General features: G+C 51.8%; 1 protein-coding gene across 1 annotated transcript in view; it reads left to right on the plus strand.

The window, feature by feature from the left end:
• The window catches only part of LOC144735603 (uncharacterized), a 136612-nt gene that overhangs the window by 103558 nt on the left and 14985 nt on the right, over positions 1-18069 (plus strand). Inside the window, exons 25-38 of the mRNA XM_078618027.1 lie at positions 5912-5983; positions 6751-6858; positions 7776-7997; positions 8680-8841; positions 9509-9679; positions 10544-10687; positions 11200-11316; positions 11585-11766; positions 12566-12629; positions 13748-13822; positions 14449-14556; positions 15902-16009; positions 16980-17051; positions 17912-18037. Coding sequence (XP_078474153.1) covers positions 5912-5983; positions 6751-6858; positions 7776-7997; positions 8680-8841; positions 9509-9679; positions 10544-10687; positions 11200-11316; positions 11585-11766; positions 12566-12629; positions 13748-13822; positions 14449-14556; positions 15902-16009; positions 16980-17051; positions 17912-18037 — 1731 coding nt within the window. The remainder of the gene's footprint in view (positions 1-5911; positions 5984-6750; positions 6859-7775; positions 7998-8679; positions 8842-9508; positions 9680-10543; positions 10688-11199; positions 11317-11584; positions 11767-12565; positions 12630-13747; positions 13823-14448; positions 14557-15901; positions 16010-16979; positions 17052-17911; positions 18038-18069) is intronic.

Genomic DNA, 18069 nt, shown 5'->3' on the forward strand with positions numbered 1-18069 from the left:
ACAGTTACAGATATCGCAGACAGACACCATCAAAGGTAGCATCATACAATTACAGCACACCATCGAACAGCAACATATACCATCACAGCTCCACATTCTATTTATCTCTCCTTCTCTCTTGGCCTATCCTTATTCTTACAAGGCGCCTTGAGACATTAGTAGGAGGCGCCTTGAGGCAAATACACGTAAATTATTATTATCAGACACGGCTGCAAATACTACGACGCTTAATTTCAGTTGGACGTTTTCAAATCTAGCAGCATGAGTACTTTTTCACGGCAAAATCCCATGGAGAGGTAAACGCCACTCTTAATATATACCGGATATATCTATATATATAAAATCGCAAATCTGTCTGTCTGTCTGTCTGTGTGTGTGTCTGTCTGTCTGCCTGTGTGTCGCCGGACCATACGCAGTTTCATTGGACGAAATGTGAGGGATTTGCGAGACACGATTGGTCCGTTTGGTTTTCCACGGCGGTTGCCCCTGGCAACGGGTAGCGACGCATTCGCTGCGGGGTGGACGCCATTTTTAATTCCCGTTAAAAATATGCGCACGCATTAACACGCGTCATCAAAGTTTCACGTCCTCTTCACTCCCCCCCCACCCCAATGTGTGCAATTACTATTATAGGGTCGGTAGATAATAAAATTATAGCGATTAGACAGTATTATTGTAGCGCGGGGGGGGGGGGGGGTAACGGCCCCAGTACCCAGCCTCAGCCGGGTGGGCAATCTAGGCGAGGCCGGAGGCTCTGCACGGTACTAGGCCTCGACACCCCACCCGTGTCAAGCGACGACTTTGTGGTATAAACTCGATATACCCAGCGTTGCCCGGGGGGAAAATACATTTCAAATCTTCTGAAAACTTTCAAACATTACATACCAATGAAAAAACAACTGTGTAATTACTTTTAAACCCGACGCGCCAAGAATCTATTCTTTAAATGTTGACTGTACAAATAGTCATTAAGCTGGGTGAGCGTACTGGCAGTCTATAATGTAGACTGTAGCCTGGTTATTAAGCTGGGTGGGTGTACTGGCAGTCTATAATGTAGACTGCAGCCTGGTTATTAAGTAAAGTGAGTCAATTTGTAACACATAGGCTTTCGCGACCATTATTCATAAACAACGTTATTGGGTTTAGATCGCCTTATTTATTAATGTGTTGTAACCCTCCACCACCCGACATGGCCAATCAGTAAAGAAGTGTCACGTTGATAAAAGACTAATAGTTGGTAGTGAGGGGAACATTTTATTTTGCGTTAAAAATGCTTTAAAAATACACTAAACGCTCAGGTAAATTCTTCACTGCGTGATGTCCCCCCCACCCCGATGCGTGCAGTGATTACTACTATACATTTGCTAGATGCTACCACTATAGGCCGTAGATATTACTGCACAGCGGCCGAGGAGATCGTGGCTGGGGGGGGGAGGGCAGGGGCAGCAGGCCATCTGTGTATATATGTAAGGTTATTAACAAATATATTTTTCACCCGGGCAACGCCGGGTACTTCTGCTAGTATATATATACACGTTGATTTCCCCATCACACATTTTACCCAATTGTATCGGCGGTCCATGAACACCGGCACGGGATGCATTTTCATCCCCAATTCTGGTGCCTCTTGTCGTGGCGCCCCTCCGCGCGATCGATGTAACCTTCTCCCCCAGGTTTACTCCCCCAGGTTTACGCCTCCGTCGATTCGATGCCGCGCCTCCGCGGGGTGTCCACGCGACCGCTTTGCTTCGCAGCGTCGGCGTGACTCGCCCTCGTCTCGCGACGGCCCCCCTTTTTGAGCCGGGGGCAGCCGAAGAACCTTCCCACAATGCAGTTCTTAGACCTCGTGGCTGTGCCAGTCTGCAAGCCCATAATCAGTTTAACACGTAGCAGGCTTTCGCGACCAATATTATTCATAATCAACGTTTTTGGGTTTAGATCGCGTTATTTATAAATGTGTCGTAACCCTCCGCCACCCGACACGGCCAATCAGCAAAAAAGTGTCAGGTTGACAAAAGACAAAACAGTTCACTGCTTTAGCCCACCAGTGTGTTGAAGCGTGAAACCACAACATTTACAATTTTTGAGTACGATGTTTCGCTGGTAATTGCATCCAGCATCATCGGGCATTTCGCCAGAATGGTGAGGCTCTGCTCTGGCTCCCGGTCTTAAATAGAGCAGCAGCAGGGTGACGTCATCATTAACTCATCAACTCATCAACTCATCAGGTGCAACGATTTGAGGCGGAGGGGGTGGGTTATTGTAAGTATCTACTAGATTAGTAATCAGGCAGTTGTTACGATGCGAGTTGTAGATTAGTAATCAGTTGTAATGTGTTTTATTGTAATTATTTATTAATGGCTGTGTCAGAGCGCTGGGATCTCAGGTTTGGACTCTATATGTACGTATGTTGGACTTTTTACAGTATTTGGCAGCTATCAATTCCCACATAGGCCACTTCATTGAGCTGTAATTTATGGCCATGTCGCCTCTGAAAAAAAGCTATTTAGCTCATTGGGCCCTACCTTGTAAAATAAAACATTGTGGATAGTATAACTTCTTTCGCACCGTATGTAGCCACCCGTGCTAATCGGGAGGTGTGGGAATTTATGCGTAAACTGGTTGTGCATTAAATGTTAGACGGTGGAACTGCATTCTGGGGGCTGAGCGGCTGGGCTGCCCTGGTTGTGATGCGTGTGTTGCTTTGTGAGGGCCGTGGGTCCTCCCTCGGACCACGGACCTCTCTGTGCCTTGCCTCCCTCCCACCCTCCACCGTCTGTTGGCAAAATCCCTTGCCCTGAGGGTGCCCTTGCAGATCCTGTGTCTAGTTTGGAGTTCAAAGTCACGGCGCGTATTTCTCACGAGAACCTACGGCACTTTGTACGTCCTCTTCTCAGCTCGGCTCGTGTGCAGGAGCTATTTGATTTGTTTCAAAATGTCGATTCCATGTGGACGCCTTCATCCAGCAGTGGAGAGATCACGGCTGATGATGATGATGATGACATCCTGTTGATTTACACTGGACATCTGTGAAAAAGAGCTTAGTAGTTCATCGGATTCCTCCAGTATAAATAAAGATTCTGATTTGTACAAAAATATGGACAAACAAAATGGAAGACTTCCACCCAAGGGTTCAGCCTGTGATTGAGCTTCAAGATCTCATGCTGCTGTGAGTGCCGTTCCCTATCGACCCTCTCTGTGCTGTTAACCCTCTGTGCCCCTAACATCGGTGTGCAGTGACCTCCCTTTACCTCTTTGCCGGTGTGTGGTCACCCCTGTTGAGGTGTGGTAACCCTCTGTCACCTCCACAATGGTGTGTGTTTAACTCTTGACAGCCCTAAGGTTACCCTCCGTTACCTCTACGCTTGTGTGTGGTTAACTCGTGATGGTCCGTGGTAACAGCCCGTTACCCTCTCGGCTGGTTGTGCGGTTAACTGCTGCCTCTGCTGCCGTGCGGGTCACCCCGCTCCTCGTTACACGGTGACCTCCCGTGACCCTCTCTCGCTGCTGCTGCTGTGCGGCTAACCCCTGTGACCCCCGTCTCTCCGCTTGGCCGTGCGTCCCGCCGATTGCCGTCGCCACGGCCGTGTGTAAAGGTGACCCGGGCTGCTGTAACTGCACTGAAGACCGGGTGGGGCAGGGAGGTAGGACGGTGGAGAATCAGAGTGGTCAGCCGAATGACCTCCCATAAACACCCCCCCCCACCCCTCCCCCACCCCCTCCCCCACCCCCAACCACCCACCTCCATTTTGTGCATGCTTCGATGAGCGGTGGGCCCTGTGTAGGCCACCACTCATCCCACCGAGCTCACCACTGCCACCGTACGGAGAGAGGCCGCTCCATGATTGACACGGCTCCATGATTGAGACCGCCAGATGAGTGATCTGACCGAGATCATGGTTTCAATGTACCGGGCATTAAACCTTTTTGGGGGACAGGCTCATGAGGGCCAAGTTAGTTTAGTAGTTATTTGGTTCAAAATGCATTTCCAAATATAAGATAGACTGTTTAAAATGTAACTTAAATTACATTAACCAATGGAAATAAGCTGCCATTCCAACACGGGGACAAACTGGTCCGAGACGTGTCGTTGATTTATCCGTACAATATATGTATTATAAAATAAGGTATTATTATAATTGAAAATAATTTCTCGGATAATCAAAACATGTGAGCATATTTCACGAGTTCTCCATGGTTTGGATGTTTGGCCTGTCGTCCTCCAGCAAGGTTTGAGGCTGACTTTTTCTCAGGGACATCGTTCTTCCACCATTGGCCACTCGCCACCGCTGCACGATATTTGTCGACATTTTCACCCTCGAGGTTCACTCAGGGCAGTCTCCTCGGACCCCACAGCGTCCCGTATTCTAAGCGAAGGTGAATAAACAATAGAATAATTAAACAGTTCCCCATCGCATCCGACTAGCAGAGCTGCGCCCTCCTGTTCAGTGATCTAGCAAAGCGTTATAATTAAAAGTTAGCTATCAGGGTTCTCTAACCAATTATACGCAATATTTGACGCGATAATGGACGTCATTGAAAATGATTGGCAGTCGTCTCCCCAAAGGTCCCCGTAAATGAATGGTAGTTTGCTTCATTCCAAATGACAGAGACTCGTGTTCGCTTCCGTAGATCTTTAGATCTCTCTGAAAATGAGACAGCAGTGACGTCAAATCTCTGGCGGGTTGCGCGGCTTTTTCCCACGACGGCGCCAGCCGAAGGGGACCCGCAGTGATTGAGAGTCAGGTCCTGTGCCCCTCGAGTCGTGAAAATAGCGCCCCATATCCCGCACCATCCCACGCACGGCCCCCATCCTCCACGACAGCACGCACGCGGTCCACTCCACCTGCCACCACAGCACTTGCCACCCGGCTTCACGTGGCCCGCCACAGTCGCCACACGCCCAGCGCACCCCCCTCCCCCCATCTCACGCGGTGGGCTGTGCTGCTGTCATCACACGCGCGCCCTCAGGGTCGCGTTTGTTGTGTCGTGGGGCTCCGTGGCCACGCGACTCTGGGCTGCGGCGTCTGGGTGCGCGGTAACACTCGCACGATGGGCTAAGCATTCTGCTGATTACGCACGGGATGATGCTTCAGTCAATTGATCTCATCTCGTGTCTTACTTCCACGACATGCAGACTTGCAAATACATCCATCGACTTGTATATAGACGCATAGACTTACCAAGAGACTCACTGGTTTTCGTGGAGACTTAAGGACTTACAAAGAGACCAATAGACTTACACAGACCATAGCCTTACATAACAATCCATGGAGATAATGTATAGAGATTTTCAAAGAGATATGTAGTCTAAGCCAGTAACAATGCATTGATTCATAGATTACATATAATGATTATTCTATCACTTGTATGTATGTATGTTGAATTTCTTTCGCACCATACGGAGCCAACTACTAATCGGAGGTGTTTAGGAAAGACAACAATCTAATTTATGAACAATACATTCAAATTGTCACGAATGTTATATAAAATCGCGAACGCACTGCCGCTAGGCCATGTCACGTGGATCTAGTAGCATGACAAACGAGAGCAGATCAAGACTATCGTCTTCCACTGCCTCCTGGAAGAAGCACTCCATTACCAGACACACGGTGACGTTTAGTCTCTCAGCTGCACACGACGCCACCACCACGACGCCACAACCACGACACCACCACCACCACGACACCACCACGACTCCACAACCACGACGTCAACACCACGACGTCAACACGACGCCACCACCACCACGCCACCACCACCACACCACCACGATGCCACCACGACGCCGCCACCACCACGCTTGCTCCTCGCAGCATTGCGGCTCTGGATACCCGAAGTCCTCGACGCAGCATCACCGCCGGGCCGGTCGCCGTGACGACGGACGTCTGTTTCCCCTTCCCTTTGGCAGGAGAGACCGAAGATTGCGTGGTGCAACCTCCGAGGGGAGAGCCTGGACCGCCGGGCCTGACCGGACCTCAAGGTTTGACAAAGGACGAACCTCGGGACGCGTCTCTCTCTCGTTCGCGCTACATTCCCCGTGTTGTCATCTTTTTGCGGTTCTCTTCCAACAATTTTGTTCTCTCGGCATGACGGGCACGGGTCTAAGTAATTCCAGCGGCATTTGTCGTTTCACGGCGGGTTCGAACGTGCAGCGGCCCCTGGCTTTCACGAGAAGTCACTTGAAGGGGTTTATTTGACATCTCCTTCCGCGGACTGTTCTTAAACATGGTGGGGAGCAGAGGGGGGTGGGGGACAGAGGGGGTGGGGGGCAGAGGGCAATGAGGGGCAGAGGACCGTGGGACTCGCTTGCTTTGCAAGCGTTCCAAACGAATTCTTCAACCCGTGACAATTTTGGGTAAAATATTGGGTGGGGGTAAAACATGTCCAGTACATTTATTGTATTACACCATTAGTTGGGCGTGCTGATGCTCACCTGTAATGGCGCGCTACGGAGGTAATGGTTATTGGCTAACGTAGATCTGTGAGTTCGTGAAACGGCCTTGCTTTACTTCCATCTCCTGACCACCTCGCAACCTAGCACTGTTCGTGACATGTCGCAAACCTCCACGATCCAACAAAGAGGCAGGATCACCGACGCGATTCAAGAGTCCATTGCTGTGCCTCCCAGCCACCTCGCTTTCTAAGCCTGCATTCTCTGGTCATTCGCAGGCAGATTCTGACTGCGCGCGAGTTGGGCCGTTACTCGTGCGAGCCTTTCTTGGTGTGCGTTTTCCCTCTGGTGTCCAGGTCCCAAGGGCTCGCCGGGGTTCGCTGGGGAACCGGGGATGCCAGGGTTCAAGGGCATTCAGGGGCAGCCGGGAGATCCGGGTCCATCCGGGGCCATGGGGCCTCCAGGTGAGACCAGCTGCTGCCGCCCACGACATGAGGCACGGCAATAGCAGCCGCCAGACGACAGTCGACATGATGGGCATCGTACCGGCAGCAAGACAACAGCCTGCATGACGTAACGTCGATACAACACATACGGTACCACCACAAAAGCAAGCAAACGCACAATTGGACCGCCGGACAAATCGACGCTGCCAAAACAAAACACACTGACGTAGACATATGCGACAGCCAGACCACGACAATCAAACTTGGAGGCGATATTGCGACGATTTGACAAAACCAGAGAAATTACTGGACAGCAACAACTGCAACAATTTGAAACGCATGCAGCATCTCAACGCAATAACGTCACGCGACGCTTCGTGAAAATTTAAATAAATGCTGCTCTAGCATAGACGGACGGTACAGAGCATCAGGGCTGGGAAACACGAGAGAAGGTGAGAAAGATCGCAACACAGCCTGGGACCAGTCAACCGGGGACCAGCACCAATTACTACGGTGTTCTTCACTAATTTTCACAGTGGGAGCCACTTTCACCAATGAGACATCGTCAGTGTGGGGGCCGCCACACCATTTGAAACCATTGGGGGTTTGACAGCAGCACAACGGTGATGATGATGGGTGGTGTTGTCACGTGTTGTGTCATGGGGCCACACATCAGGGGCCGCACTAAAGGTCACCAGGAGCCGCCAGTGACCCACGGGCCTTGCAATGAAGAACGGGCATTAGCCGGGGGGTGGAAAGCGGTGGGGTAGGGGGGGGGGGCAGCAAATCTACGAGTCCACCTTTGTGACAGGAGGGCCCTTCATCCAACTACAACCGACAATCACAAAACAACAACGGCATGCACGCACACCAGGCACCGCCAAGCCGAGTACAACAGCCACTGCCTGCCTCCGCCGTGTCTCTGTATTTGCCAGGATCCGCGGGAGCCACGGGGGATAGGGGACCCCCAGGCTTCCCCGGTCAGGAAGGAGCCCACGGTCGACCTGGTAAAACCGGCACGGCGGGCCCACCGGGGAGGAGAGGGCCACCCGGGGAGGTGCGCGGGGGCCAGCCGGGCTTGCCCGGAGAGCCGGGACGCACGGGGCCACTGGGGTCACGTGGAGAGAGCGGTCAGCCCGGCGTGGAAGGGCAGAAGGGTGAGCGAGGACGTGTCGTGCACCGGCCGGCGCGATTGAGATGCAGAGGGACGTGAATAGCATCGACGTTATGGCCTTAGTTATCATGGCCGTCGTCATGACCACCGATGTCGTCATCGTCATCCACCACCATCTCGACAACCATCGTCATCATCTGTCGTGTGATTTCATCATCCCCGCCACCCGCGATATGAGGTGATCCAATCACGGTGAGCACAGTTGGCTACATACGGTGCAAAAGAAGTTCAATATACATACATATAATGAGTGAATTGAGTAAACATTTGATTTACATATATAGCCAATTACCATTGTTGGTGGGCTGCTGTCTGCAACATGGATACTAAAATGTTTTGGTCTGCAGTCATCTCACCATAGCCATTGGTATTAGTCATAGTGATCGTTGGCGGAGGGGAAAAACACAAACTCATGTGTTTCTGCGGAGCAGCGTCGGTAAACGCTTTCGTCCATCAGCCATTTGGCTTTCTAGACCATTTCTGAAGAACTGCATTGTGTGTTTAGTTTGTTGTCCATCCCCCGCACCTCCGATTAGCACGGTTGGCTACGTACGGTGCGAAATAAGTTCAGCATACATATCAAGCAGGCTTAAACAATTACTGCAAGTTTGACCGGTATTTTTCGTCACTAATGTCACGAAACAAAACTTACCGCGCGTGCACAGGGAACGACGGCACTGCAGGGCAGGCGGGACTCAAAGGGCCGAAGGGCGACTCTGGGCAACCAGGGCAGCCGGGCCGGCCGGGCCCCGCAGGTCCTCAAGGGGGCCCGGGCCTGCCCGGGACCTCGGGCTCCACGGGGCCACCTGGGCCATTTGGAAGACCAGGTACTGCCGTGCGAGCGCTGGGACAACCGATGAGTGATATCCTCCGCACGCGGGCCCTCTGCGCCACTTGTCTGAGATTTCAGTTCTCTCTTTGCTACGTTTACACAACACCTGAACAGAAACACCTGAACAGAAAGCAGACCCGTGCCGGACCAGGAAGTTTATGGAAAAGCTCAGCACAGCTCGTTTTCTTGTTCCTGTCGTTTAAAAGCTATCCGGCTCTGTGGATTCCAGAACCCCCCACCCCCTCCCACATCTCTACACCCTGCCCCTTCCCTCTGTAGCTAACCTAGGCATACCTTTAGTCTTGATTAAAATGTTCTGTTTTGTACGCTTGCTATTGTTGACACCTTAGATTTGGTTGCTGTTGACAGGATCGATGTTGTTGCTGCTACGGCTGATGGTAGCCATGAAGATGTTGCTGCTACTGCTAATGGTGATGGTAGCCATGTAAATGCTGCTGCTGCTGATGACAGCCATGAAGTTGCCACTGATGACCATGATACTGCTGTTGCTGCTGATGATTGCGAGGATGGTAAGAGTCGCGATGCTGCTGATGATGATTGCGATGACGGAAAGAGTCGTGATGCTGCTGCTGCTGATGATTGCGATGACGGTAAGAGTTGCGATGTTGATGTCCTTGATGTCCTTGATGCTGCCTCTGCAGGCCCTGCTGGACAGAAAGGCAGCCCTGGCAACGAGGGCTATCCAGGCCCGCAAGGAGCGAAGGGACTGCCAGGGCCACCGGGTTTTCCTGGCCCACCGGGAAAGCTGGGCTCGGTAGGCTCATCGGGAGTGCCGGGCATCGCTGGGATGCCCGGGAAGGACAGCACCAAAGGTAAAAACTCCACCTACCATGGGTTATGGCACAGTCCAAAGCCCGGCCAATGCCATGCAGTTCAGCTCATGTGTACCCCATGTGTGTGGGGAGCAGTGGTGCAGAGGTTAGCGCTGCAGTTAATGCACGACGCTATGAACCCGGTGACCTGAGTTCCATTCCCGGCCATCATCAGAGGCGAACATTAAAACCGGTCAAGGGCTTCTCCCATAGTCCACCTCATTCTACAATGAGTACTATTTGTAAACTTCAACACTGGGGATACAAAGGTGGCCAGGCATGATATCGGCCATACCAACCCCTCGTGCACCGTTCCAGCCTTCATAGCTGCGCGCTAACAGTACTTTCCCAGAGAAATCTGTGTAGTCTATCGGGGTACCCGTGTGTATCTTTGGACCTGTGTGTAGCCACGTGATCCCGTGGGTGTCTATATGTATGTATGTTTGTTGAACTTCTGTTGCACTGTACGTAGCCAGCCATGCTAATTGGAGGTGTGGGGGAAGGACAACAAACTAAACACGCTAACAAGCAGTTCTAAAGAAATTCGTTTTCAGTCTAGATTTAAAAGTTCATAATATAGGTTGTTGGGTCACATCACGTTATTTATAAATGTCTCGTAACCCTCCACCACCCGACATGGCCAAACAGTAAACAATGTGTCACGTTACTGTTTGGCCGTGTCGGGTGGTGGAGGTTTACGACACATTCATAAATAACGCGATCTGACCCAAAAATCTATATTATGAATAATATTGGTCGCGAAAGCCTACGTGTTAACTAGATTTAAAAGTGCACAGCTCCAGCGGTCTACAACCGTGCGTGTGTCTGTAACTGCAACTGCGTGGGTACGTCTGTATCCTTCAGGTGCCAAGGGCAGTGCGGGCATGGCTGGATTCCCCGGGGTGCCCGGGACAAGGGGCCCGCAGGGCCTCCCCGGCCAGATTGGCCCACAAGGCCCTCTTGGCAGCAAGGGCCTCCGTGGCCAGACGGGCAGCCAAGGGCAGAAGGGTACGTATCAGCTGCCATAGTCGACCCCACACAAAAACTGTTTCTGGACAAACGCATATAGAGTGTGATTCCTCAGTTACAAGTTATGGCTTGCTGAGGCCTTTATCCAGCAAGAAATGCTTCGAAACTTGGCTAATAATAATTTAAATAATAACACTTGCAATTGTATCGTGCCCATAATGTATCGCAGCGTCTCAGTGTGCAGTTTGTTCTTTGTATCCGAGGTGGCCACCTGATGGCAACTCGTACTTGTCCTGTGCAATGTGGAACACATCCCTGGCCTGTACACGGAAATTAGTCTGCCAGTAAGGGGCGATGTTGCTGTTGATTCAATTAAGCAAGTTGATGATGATTGGTACCAATAAGGCCAATATCAAGCTCAAGTGTTTACATCCTTCTGCTAGATCCCCCAGTTGTTGCTGACTCGACATTTAACCTTCCAAAAGGAACGAGCATTGCCCAGACACAATAATGCCACCCCTGCACCCCATCTGTGCCGATTTTGTTTCTAGGTTCCCGCGGGGAGGAGGGCCCCCCTGGACCCCCGCCGGCTTTTCTCAAGGCGGAAATGAACGGCATTCCGGGAGACCGGGGAGACCTGGGAACGCCGGGCGTTCCCGGGGAAACAGGTGCACCAGGCCTCCTCGCTCTCGACAGACCACCCAGATCTCCCCGCTCCCTCCGTTCCACCCTCTCCCCCCCGCTCCCCTCGCTGTCCCCGCTCTCCCAGATCTCTCAAATGCTCTCTGGAGGGCCTTCATAGAGTTCCCACTAGCGGAGTGACCTTTTCCACCAGCGACGGAGTGAGCAAGCACTTGCTGGGCTGCACCGCGCACCTCGCTGTTCGAGGTGGCTAGGAGGCCGCTTGACGCTCGATCGCCGTGTGCCGTCTGGCAGGTGAAAAGGGGATGCCCGGATTCCTGGGGAGCCCTGGAAACCCCGGCCTCCCAGGCACTCCCAGCTTCAACAAGGGGGAGGTGGGAGCGCCTGGCGTCCCGGGCAAACCGGGCCTTCCCGGCGACGCTGGCCCTCCCGGCACCCGTGGCATCTCGGGCTTCCCCGGCATGCCGGGACAGCAGGTGAGAGAACGAGCACAGCCAACGGGACGCGACGAGACAGACGGTTTGAGTTGGGACTCTTTTGGGAGTGGGATGGGAGAAGAGAGGTCGACTGGGGAATGTTCAAGGAGGATCTGAAAGATGATGAAGGTGATCTTGCAGGTGACTTGGGAGTAGGTAGATGGGGCAGTGCTGAGATCTGGACATAGGGGTGGTGCCGGTCTCAATCACGGGAGCAGGTTGGATGTCTACGTCTGGCACAAGAGGAATGTGGGGAGTCTGCAGAGGAGAGCGTTTGGCTGTTACAAAGGTAGGGATGGGGTCCCAGTGGCAAGTGGCTAACATCAGTGGGAAGTGATCTCAGAACTTGCCTTGTGCCACCACGAGGTTGACCGTGCCTTCAATGAGTATTCGGTGAGCTGTCTATAGAACATTGGCACGGAAGAGACAAAGACGGCTGGGCATTGTCCTGGCCAAACAACCTCTTTGTGTGCTGTGCTGGTGGAAACGATATTGCATTCCCTGCTACTTATTTGTTCGCACCAGCAAATGTTGTATGGGCAGCTTTAGCGTAACGGTAAAGGTTGTGGTTATGCAGTTAGTGGAAGTTACTGTCCAGGAAAGGTAAAGAAGCTACGTTATTTTGGACAAATTTTGGGACAAAGAGCTCGTATGTAAAACATTAGAAGACGTACTTAAGCGCTTTAAGTACGTCTTCACGAAAGCTTCAAATCAAGATTGCGGACATCCTGTTGGCCTGCATAGGGGATATTTGTCTTAGTCTGTGTGTCTGTGTGTTTTTTTTTCCTTGCTTTGAAAGGGTGAACTGGGCTCTCAGGGGTCTTCAGGCCCACCAGGAAACGATGGACTCCAAGGCCCAAAAGGTGATGGCTCGCTGTGAGGGTTGGGCTGTTGCCTCTTAGCCGAGAGCAGTGGTGTTGGCTGCGATGCTGCACATGGCTGCCTTCTGGCTCACCAGAAGGCAGTACAGCAAGTGGACTAATCGGCACCTGTTTCCATCTTTACGGCGATGGCCGTTGCCACTTCACGCCCGTGGCTTTTCTCCGGGTGCTCCAGTTTCCTCCCATTTGTATGAAACATTCATTAATTTCCCATGGCGAGATGCTGACTGCCCTCCCTGGTATACAGGAGGTCATGGGTTTGATCCCGATCCTGACAATGCCTGTGTATGTGGAGTTTGCATGTGCTTCCCGTGGTCCAGTGTATTTTTCTCTGGGACCTCCGGTTTTTCCCTCCACATTTAGATTTTTCTTTTTAATCTGATGTAGCAGAGATTGGGATGCCACAGTTACTTGTGAGCATATTTCACGAGTTCTTCCGTGTTTGGCCTGCTGTCCTCCGGCAAGGTTTGAGTCTGACTTTCCTCAGGGACACCGTTCTTCCACCATTGGCCACTCGCCACCGCTGCACGATATATGTCGACATTTTCACCCCCGAGGTTCACTCAGGGCAGTCTCCTCAGACCCCACAGCATCCCGTATTCTAAGCGAAGGTGAATAAACGATCAAATAATTAAACAATTTCCCCTCACATCCCGCTGACTGCCGCCGCCATTGGGGGCACCACGGTGGCGAGATGCTAACTACCTCGCCTGGTGTACAGGAAGTCGTGGGTTCAATCTCAACCGTCTCTCTCCCCGCGGCCGCGTGGATTTTTCTCCGGCCCTTCCGATTTTTCCCTCCACGTTCAGAATGAACGTGCGTTTGGAATTTTCAGCTGCTAGAAATGTCCACACTATAAGCCACTTTGTCGAGCTATCAATTTGTGGCCAGGTCACTTCTGAAAAAGAGCTACGTAGCTCAGTGGGCCTTACCTGGTCAAATAACAAAAATCTAGTTAATAGTTCTTAGGATATGAAGCTACACACTCGAGTACCTGGCTCAGTGTTGAAGACATCGACGCTGGCTCGGAGTGTTGTGGAGAGCGCCTGCCCCAACCATCTATGAAGCCTCTGGTGTTGTGCTGTGCTGCTGTGCTGCAGGGGACCCTGGAGATGCCACTGCCATACCTGGAAGCCCCGGGTCAAGGGGCGAACCAGGCTTACCTGGGCAGTCAGGTAAAGCAAATCCATCGCCTCTCACCACTCGTCTCTCAACGCACATTCCCAGAACGCTTTGATCCTATGTGTAGTGGCGGTGATGGTAAAATCATATTTTAGATCATTAAAAACTTGTTTAATCATTCATCAGAGGAGTTATTTCCTGCTGGGTGTGTCATGCTGATCCACACCATTATCATCAACATCATTAGCCATGGCCTATCCACTGCTGGATTAAGCGCCTCTTCAGATCGTAGCCGCCATGCCTCGCATGGTCCCACTACGTCCGCAAGCCGTCGTCCTCGTCGATCAGTAATAATCATCCCCTGCCCGTGACTTGTGCTGCCCGAGCCCACCTACTCTTTAGCAACACTCAACACAACGTCTCTCCGATCTGCCCGCGTTCCCTCTGCACCATGCGCCGTTCCTCTCCCTGTCCCGCAACCAAGGGTGCGCTATTCATCTCCCGTCCAATTGTCTCCGTTCCACGCCAAACGTTTCTCATCCGGACGTCAGAGCCGGCTATACGCACCTCGCGGGTTGCCGATGGTTTGCCACGCTTCACGTTAACATCGCAGCAATGAAACGGAGCGACGTGTGGGTCAGCGCGAGACGCCGCTATCCGTGTGCGTGACGCTATGCAGGTGGACGCGGTTTTGAGGGTGACCTGGGCCAGAGGGGACCGAGCGGACTGCCAGGGGTTCTGGGTGCCAAGGGGACGCGGGGAGACCCCGGCCGTGCGGGCGCACCTGGTACTGTGCTCGCCGTTGCTCTCCTTCGCCCCATGCCAAAGGGATGTAGAATGCCCACCGCTGGCTCACGTCCATCGGGAAAGATATTAGCGCAGCCTCTTGCATAAAGGAGATCGTGTCGCCTCACAGAATGCAATCGCTCCGCTTCCAGCGAGTGGAGGGATCGGAATGAGGTTTGAAGTGTTTCGGGATTTCCATGTATAGCCCAGGGTGACCCCTAGCGGCAGCTATCTCTGTGTGGCGCAATGTGTACACGGCATCGGCCTGCTAGTGGGCTTTCGGCTGCTAGTAGGGGGGGTCATGTGGTGGACGGACCGTCTTCAGATTATCAGAAGCCCGATAAGATCAGTCGGTGGTGGCGCGCGCCTGAAATTTACCACTACAGAAACAAAGAGTTGGTGGGCCACAAAAATGTTGTAAAATTCCCATCCCGCGGGTGCCGAGGTCGCTCCATACCCTGGTTTGCTAGGCGATTGCAGTACTGCAACAAATGGATGAATCCCCATCTGTTTCCATCTGTACAGGGACAGAGTGTTGTGCCACCTCGCACATGTGGGTTTTCTCCTGGTTCTCCTCGAGTTTCCTGCAACATGTGCAATCACTCAAGAGTGAAGTTTAGCGCAAATACCCCACTGTAGGGCCACAAAGCTTGGGCAATTTTCGGCTGCCTTTCCACTTTATTTGCCGTTCCCCATGACTGCGCTTCACATATTGATAACTTTGATTTAGGGTGCATCACAAATGATACGGTCATGTCTAAGAAGAAAAAAACGGTGTGTTTCGAAATCAGGAGAATGTACATATGTTGTATGTATGGTGTATGTATGTTGTATGTATGATGTTTGTATGGTGTATGTATGTTGAACTTATTTCACACCGGACGTAACCAAACCGTGGTAATCGGAGGTGCGAATATCACCGTGGAAAGCTCTCTTCCGCTCGATGATTATGAACGCGTTGCTTTAATCTGGCGAGAAGTGTTTCCTATAATCCGAAGATTATGGTGTTGAACGTATTTGATGAGGTGTGCGGTGTTTGTAGCCACGATGAGGTGCGGTGACCACTGTGTGTGTGGTGTGTGTGTGGTGTGTGTGGTGTGTGTGTGTGTGGTGTGTGGTGCGTGTGTGTGTGGTGTGTGTGGTGTGTGATGTGTGTGGTATGACTGTGGTGTGTGTGTGGTGCGCGTGTGTGGTGTGTGTGTGGTGTGTGTGATGTGTGATGTGTGTGTGTGTGGTGTGTGTGTGGTGTGTGTGATGTGTGATGTGTGTGGTGTGTGGTGCGTGTGTGTGTGGTGTGTGTGGTGTGTGATGTGTGTGGTATGACTGTGGTGTGTGTGTGTGTGCAGGGTTCGCTGGCAATCCAGGCAGTCCGGGTTTGCTGGGCGCCGCGGGGTCTGCGGGCCAGCCAGGGACCCGTGGCACTCCAGGCTCGACAGGACCCACCGGGCAAAAAGGTTTCCTTCGCGACAGCCACATGACAAACAAACGGGCCACACTCACCACACTCACTGACGCCGCTCACCACACTGCAGGTCGTAACACTCGCCGCTTCTTCCATCGCACCGCTCCACTTTGGATTCCCTCTCATCGTCTCTTTTTCCACAAGTTCATATTAAAAAAAGAACTTCGCTCAATTCAAGAAGACGCGTGACACTCGTGCCTATTACCACCTTCATGCGTGTTGTTTGTTGCCGGCCATTTGATGTTTTGGACCTTTTGGGCCAAGCTGTTCACCGTACTCACCTCATCGCTGCACGGCTGCCTGCCTTGCTCATCCGTGGTTCCTCCTCGTTCCTCTTGAGCCGTTCTCCCTCTCTCTCCTCTTTCGAGAGCGAGCGAATGCTGTGCCCGTTACAAGTTTGATACCGTTATTATTATTAGTATTGCCGCTGTTGTTATTGTCATATGTGAGTGTTACATTTTTTTAAATCCTTTATATTAAGTTCGCATGCTTGCTTGCTTGCTTGCGTGCTTGCTTGCTTGCGTGCTTGCGTGCTTGCTTGCTTACGACCGTGCAAATCTTTTGGTCGTTTTTTAACCCACTTCCCGTGATCCAATCGAGCTGACATTTTCCACACAGACTCGTTGTGCCAGACAATTAATGTTCGTGAAAAAAAATTCCCAAAATTTTACACTTTTTAGGCAAAAAAAAATGATTTTACATATATTCAAATAGAACTCATTCATCGCTTTGGCTGAACGTCACAGTATAAGAGCCCAGAGCGTAACCCCTCCACAGGCCGTGGCGGAGTAGCGCAGTTGGTAGCGCCCTCGCTTCCCATGCCAAAGGTCGCGGGATCGATCCCTGCGTCCTCCACAGGCGAATATATTTTTAAATCCTTTATATTAAGTTCGCTGCCACGCATATAAAGGATTTATAGTGAAAAACTTTGTTTTTACGGGTTATACTTATTCCCTCGTCAGGTTCCCCTGGATCTCCGGGGACGGAAGGACTGGACGGAGTCCCCGGGCAAAAGGGACTCCAGGGATCTCCGGGTGAGTCCGAGCTGACCCCACCTCCCACGTGACTTTAACTCAGACCCATCGATGTCGCCTCTACAGGAACTCCTCTACCTACGAACATTTGACTTACAAACTTTCAGAGATACGAACAAACCTGTCCGTATGTTGAGTTGCCTGTTCGGACCGAGAGTCGTAAGTTCAACCACCGCGGAATAAATGGCGGTGGTGACATCTATATCTGCAGAACGTGAATGAATGAAGAACCAATGGCATCTACAGGAGATTATACAACTTTTAAAGCCGTTCCCCCTGTGTTTAGTGTACATGCCGTACAACATCTTTGAAATCAACAGGAGTAAAATTGAACAAATCGACTTACGAACTGACCTCTGAAACCTAACTCGTTCGTAAGTAGCGGAGTCCCTGTACATCACACGGCACCATTGTATCTCAACTCACAGCGGTTAGCCGTATGCCAAGCCCCCATCTCTGTAACACAGCATTTTGTACATACGTATGTTGAACTTCTTCCACCCCGTACGTAGCCAACCGCGCTACTTGTCACGGCAGTTTGCATTCATGATACACTGTTAGCGATGATAATGATGGCAATCGACAGCAGTGGCAATGCTGCTGATTGATAGAAGGGATGATTCGTATTTTCATGATGATTGACGGATGTTGAACATCGTTCGCACCGTTCGTAGCCAACCGTGCTAATCGGAGGTGCGGGACAGTGATGATGATGATGCTGCTGCTAACGATGGAGAGTGACAATGATGATACTGGTGATGAGCGGCTATCCCATCGCTTCATGACAGTGATGACACTGATGGTGAATTGACGGTAGCAATGGTGATGATGATGGTGCGTTACCCCTCGTCGCTGAGCAGGCTCCTCGCTGCCCGGATCTGAGGGCCTCAGTGGTCCCCGTGGTCTCAAGGGCGTTCCTGGTATCCCGGGCCTGGGGATCGGTCCCAACGGCATCCCCGGGGAAAAGGGACTCAAGGGGGACATAGGTGAGGCCTGGAAACCAGCCGCCTCCACACTC

This window comes from Lampetra planeri, chromosome 56, assembly GCF_965212315.1.
Source record: "Lampetra planeri chromosome 56, kcLamPlan1.2.h2, whole genome shotgun sequence".
Classification (NCBI taxonomy): Eukaryota; Metazoa; Chordata; class Hyperoartia; order Petromyzontiformes; family Petromyzontidae; genus Lampetra; species Lampetra planeri.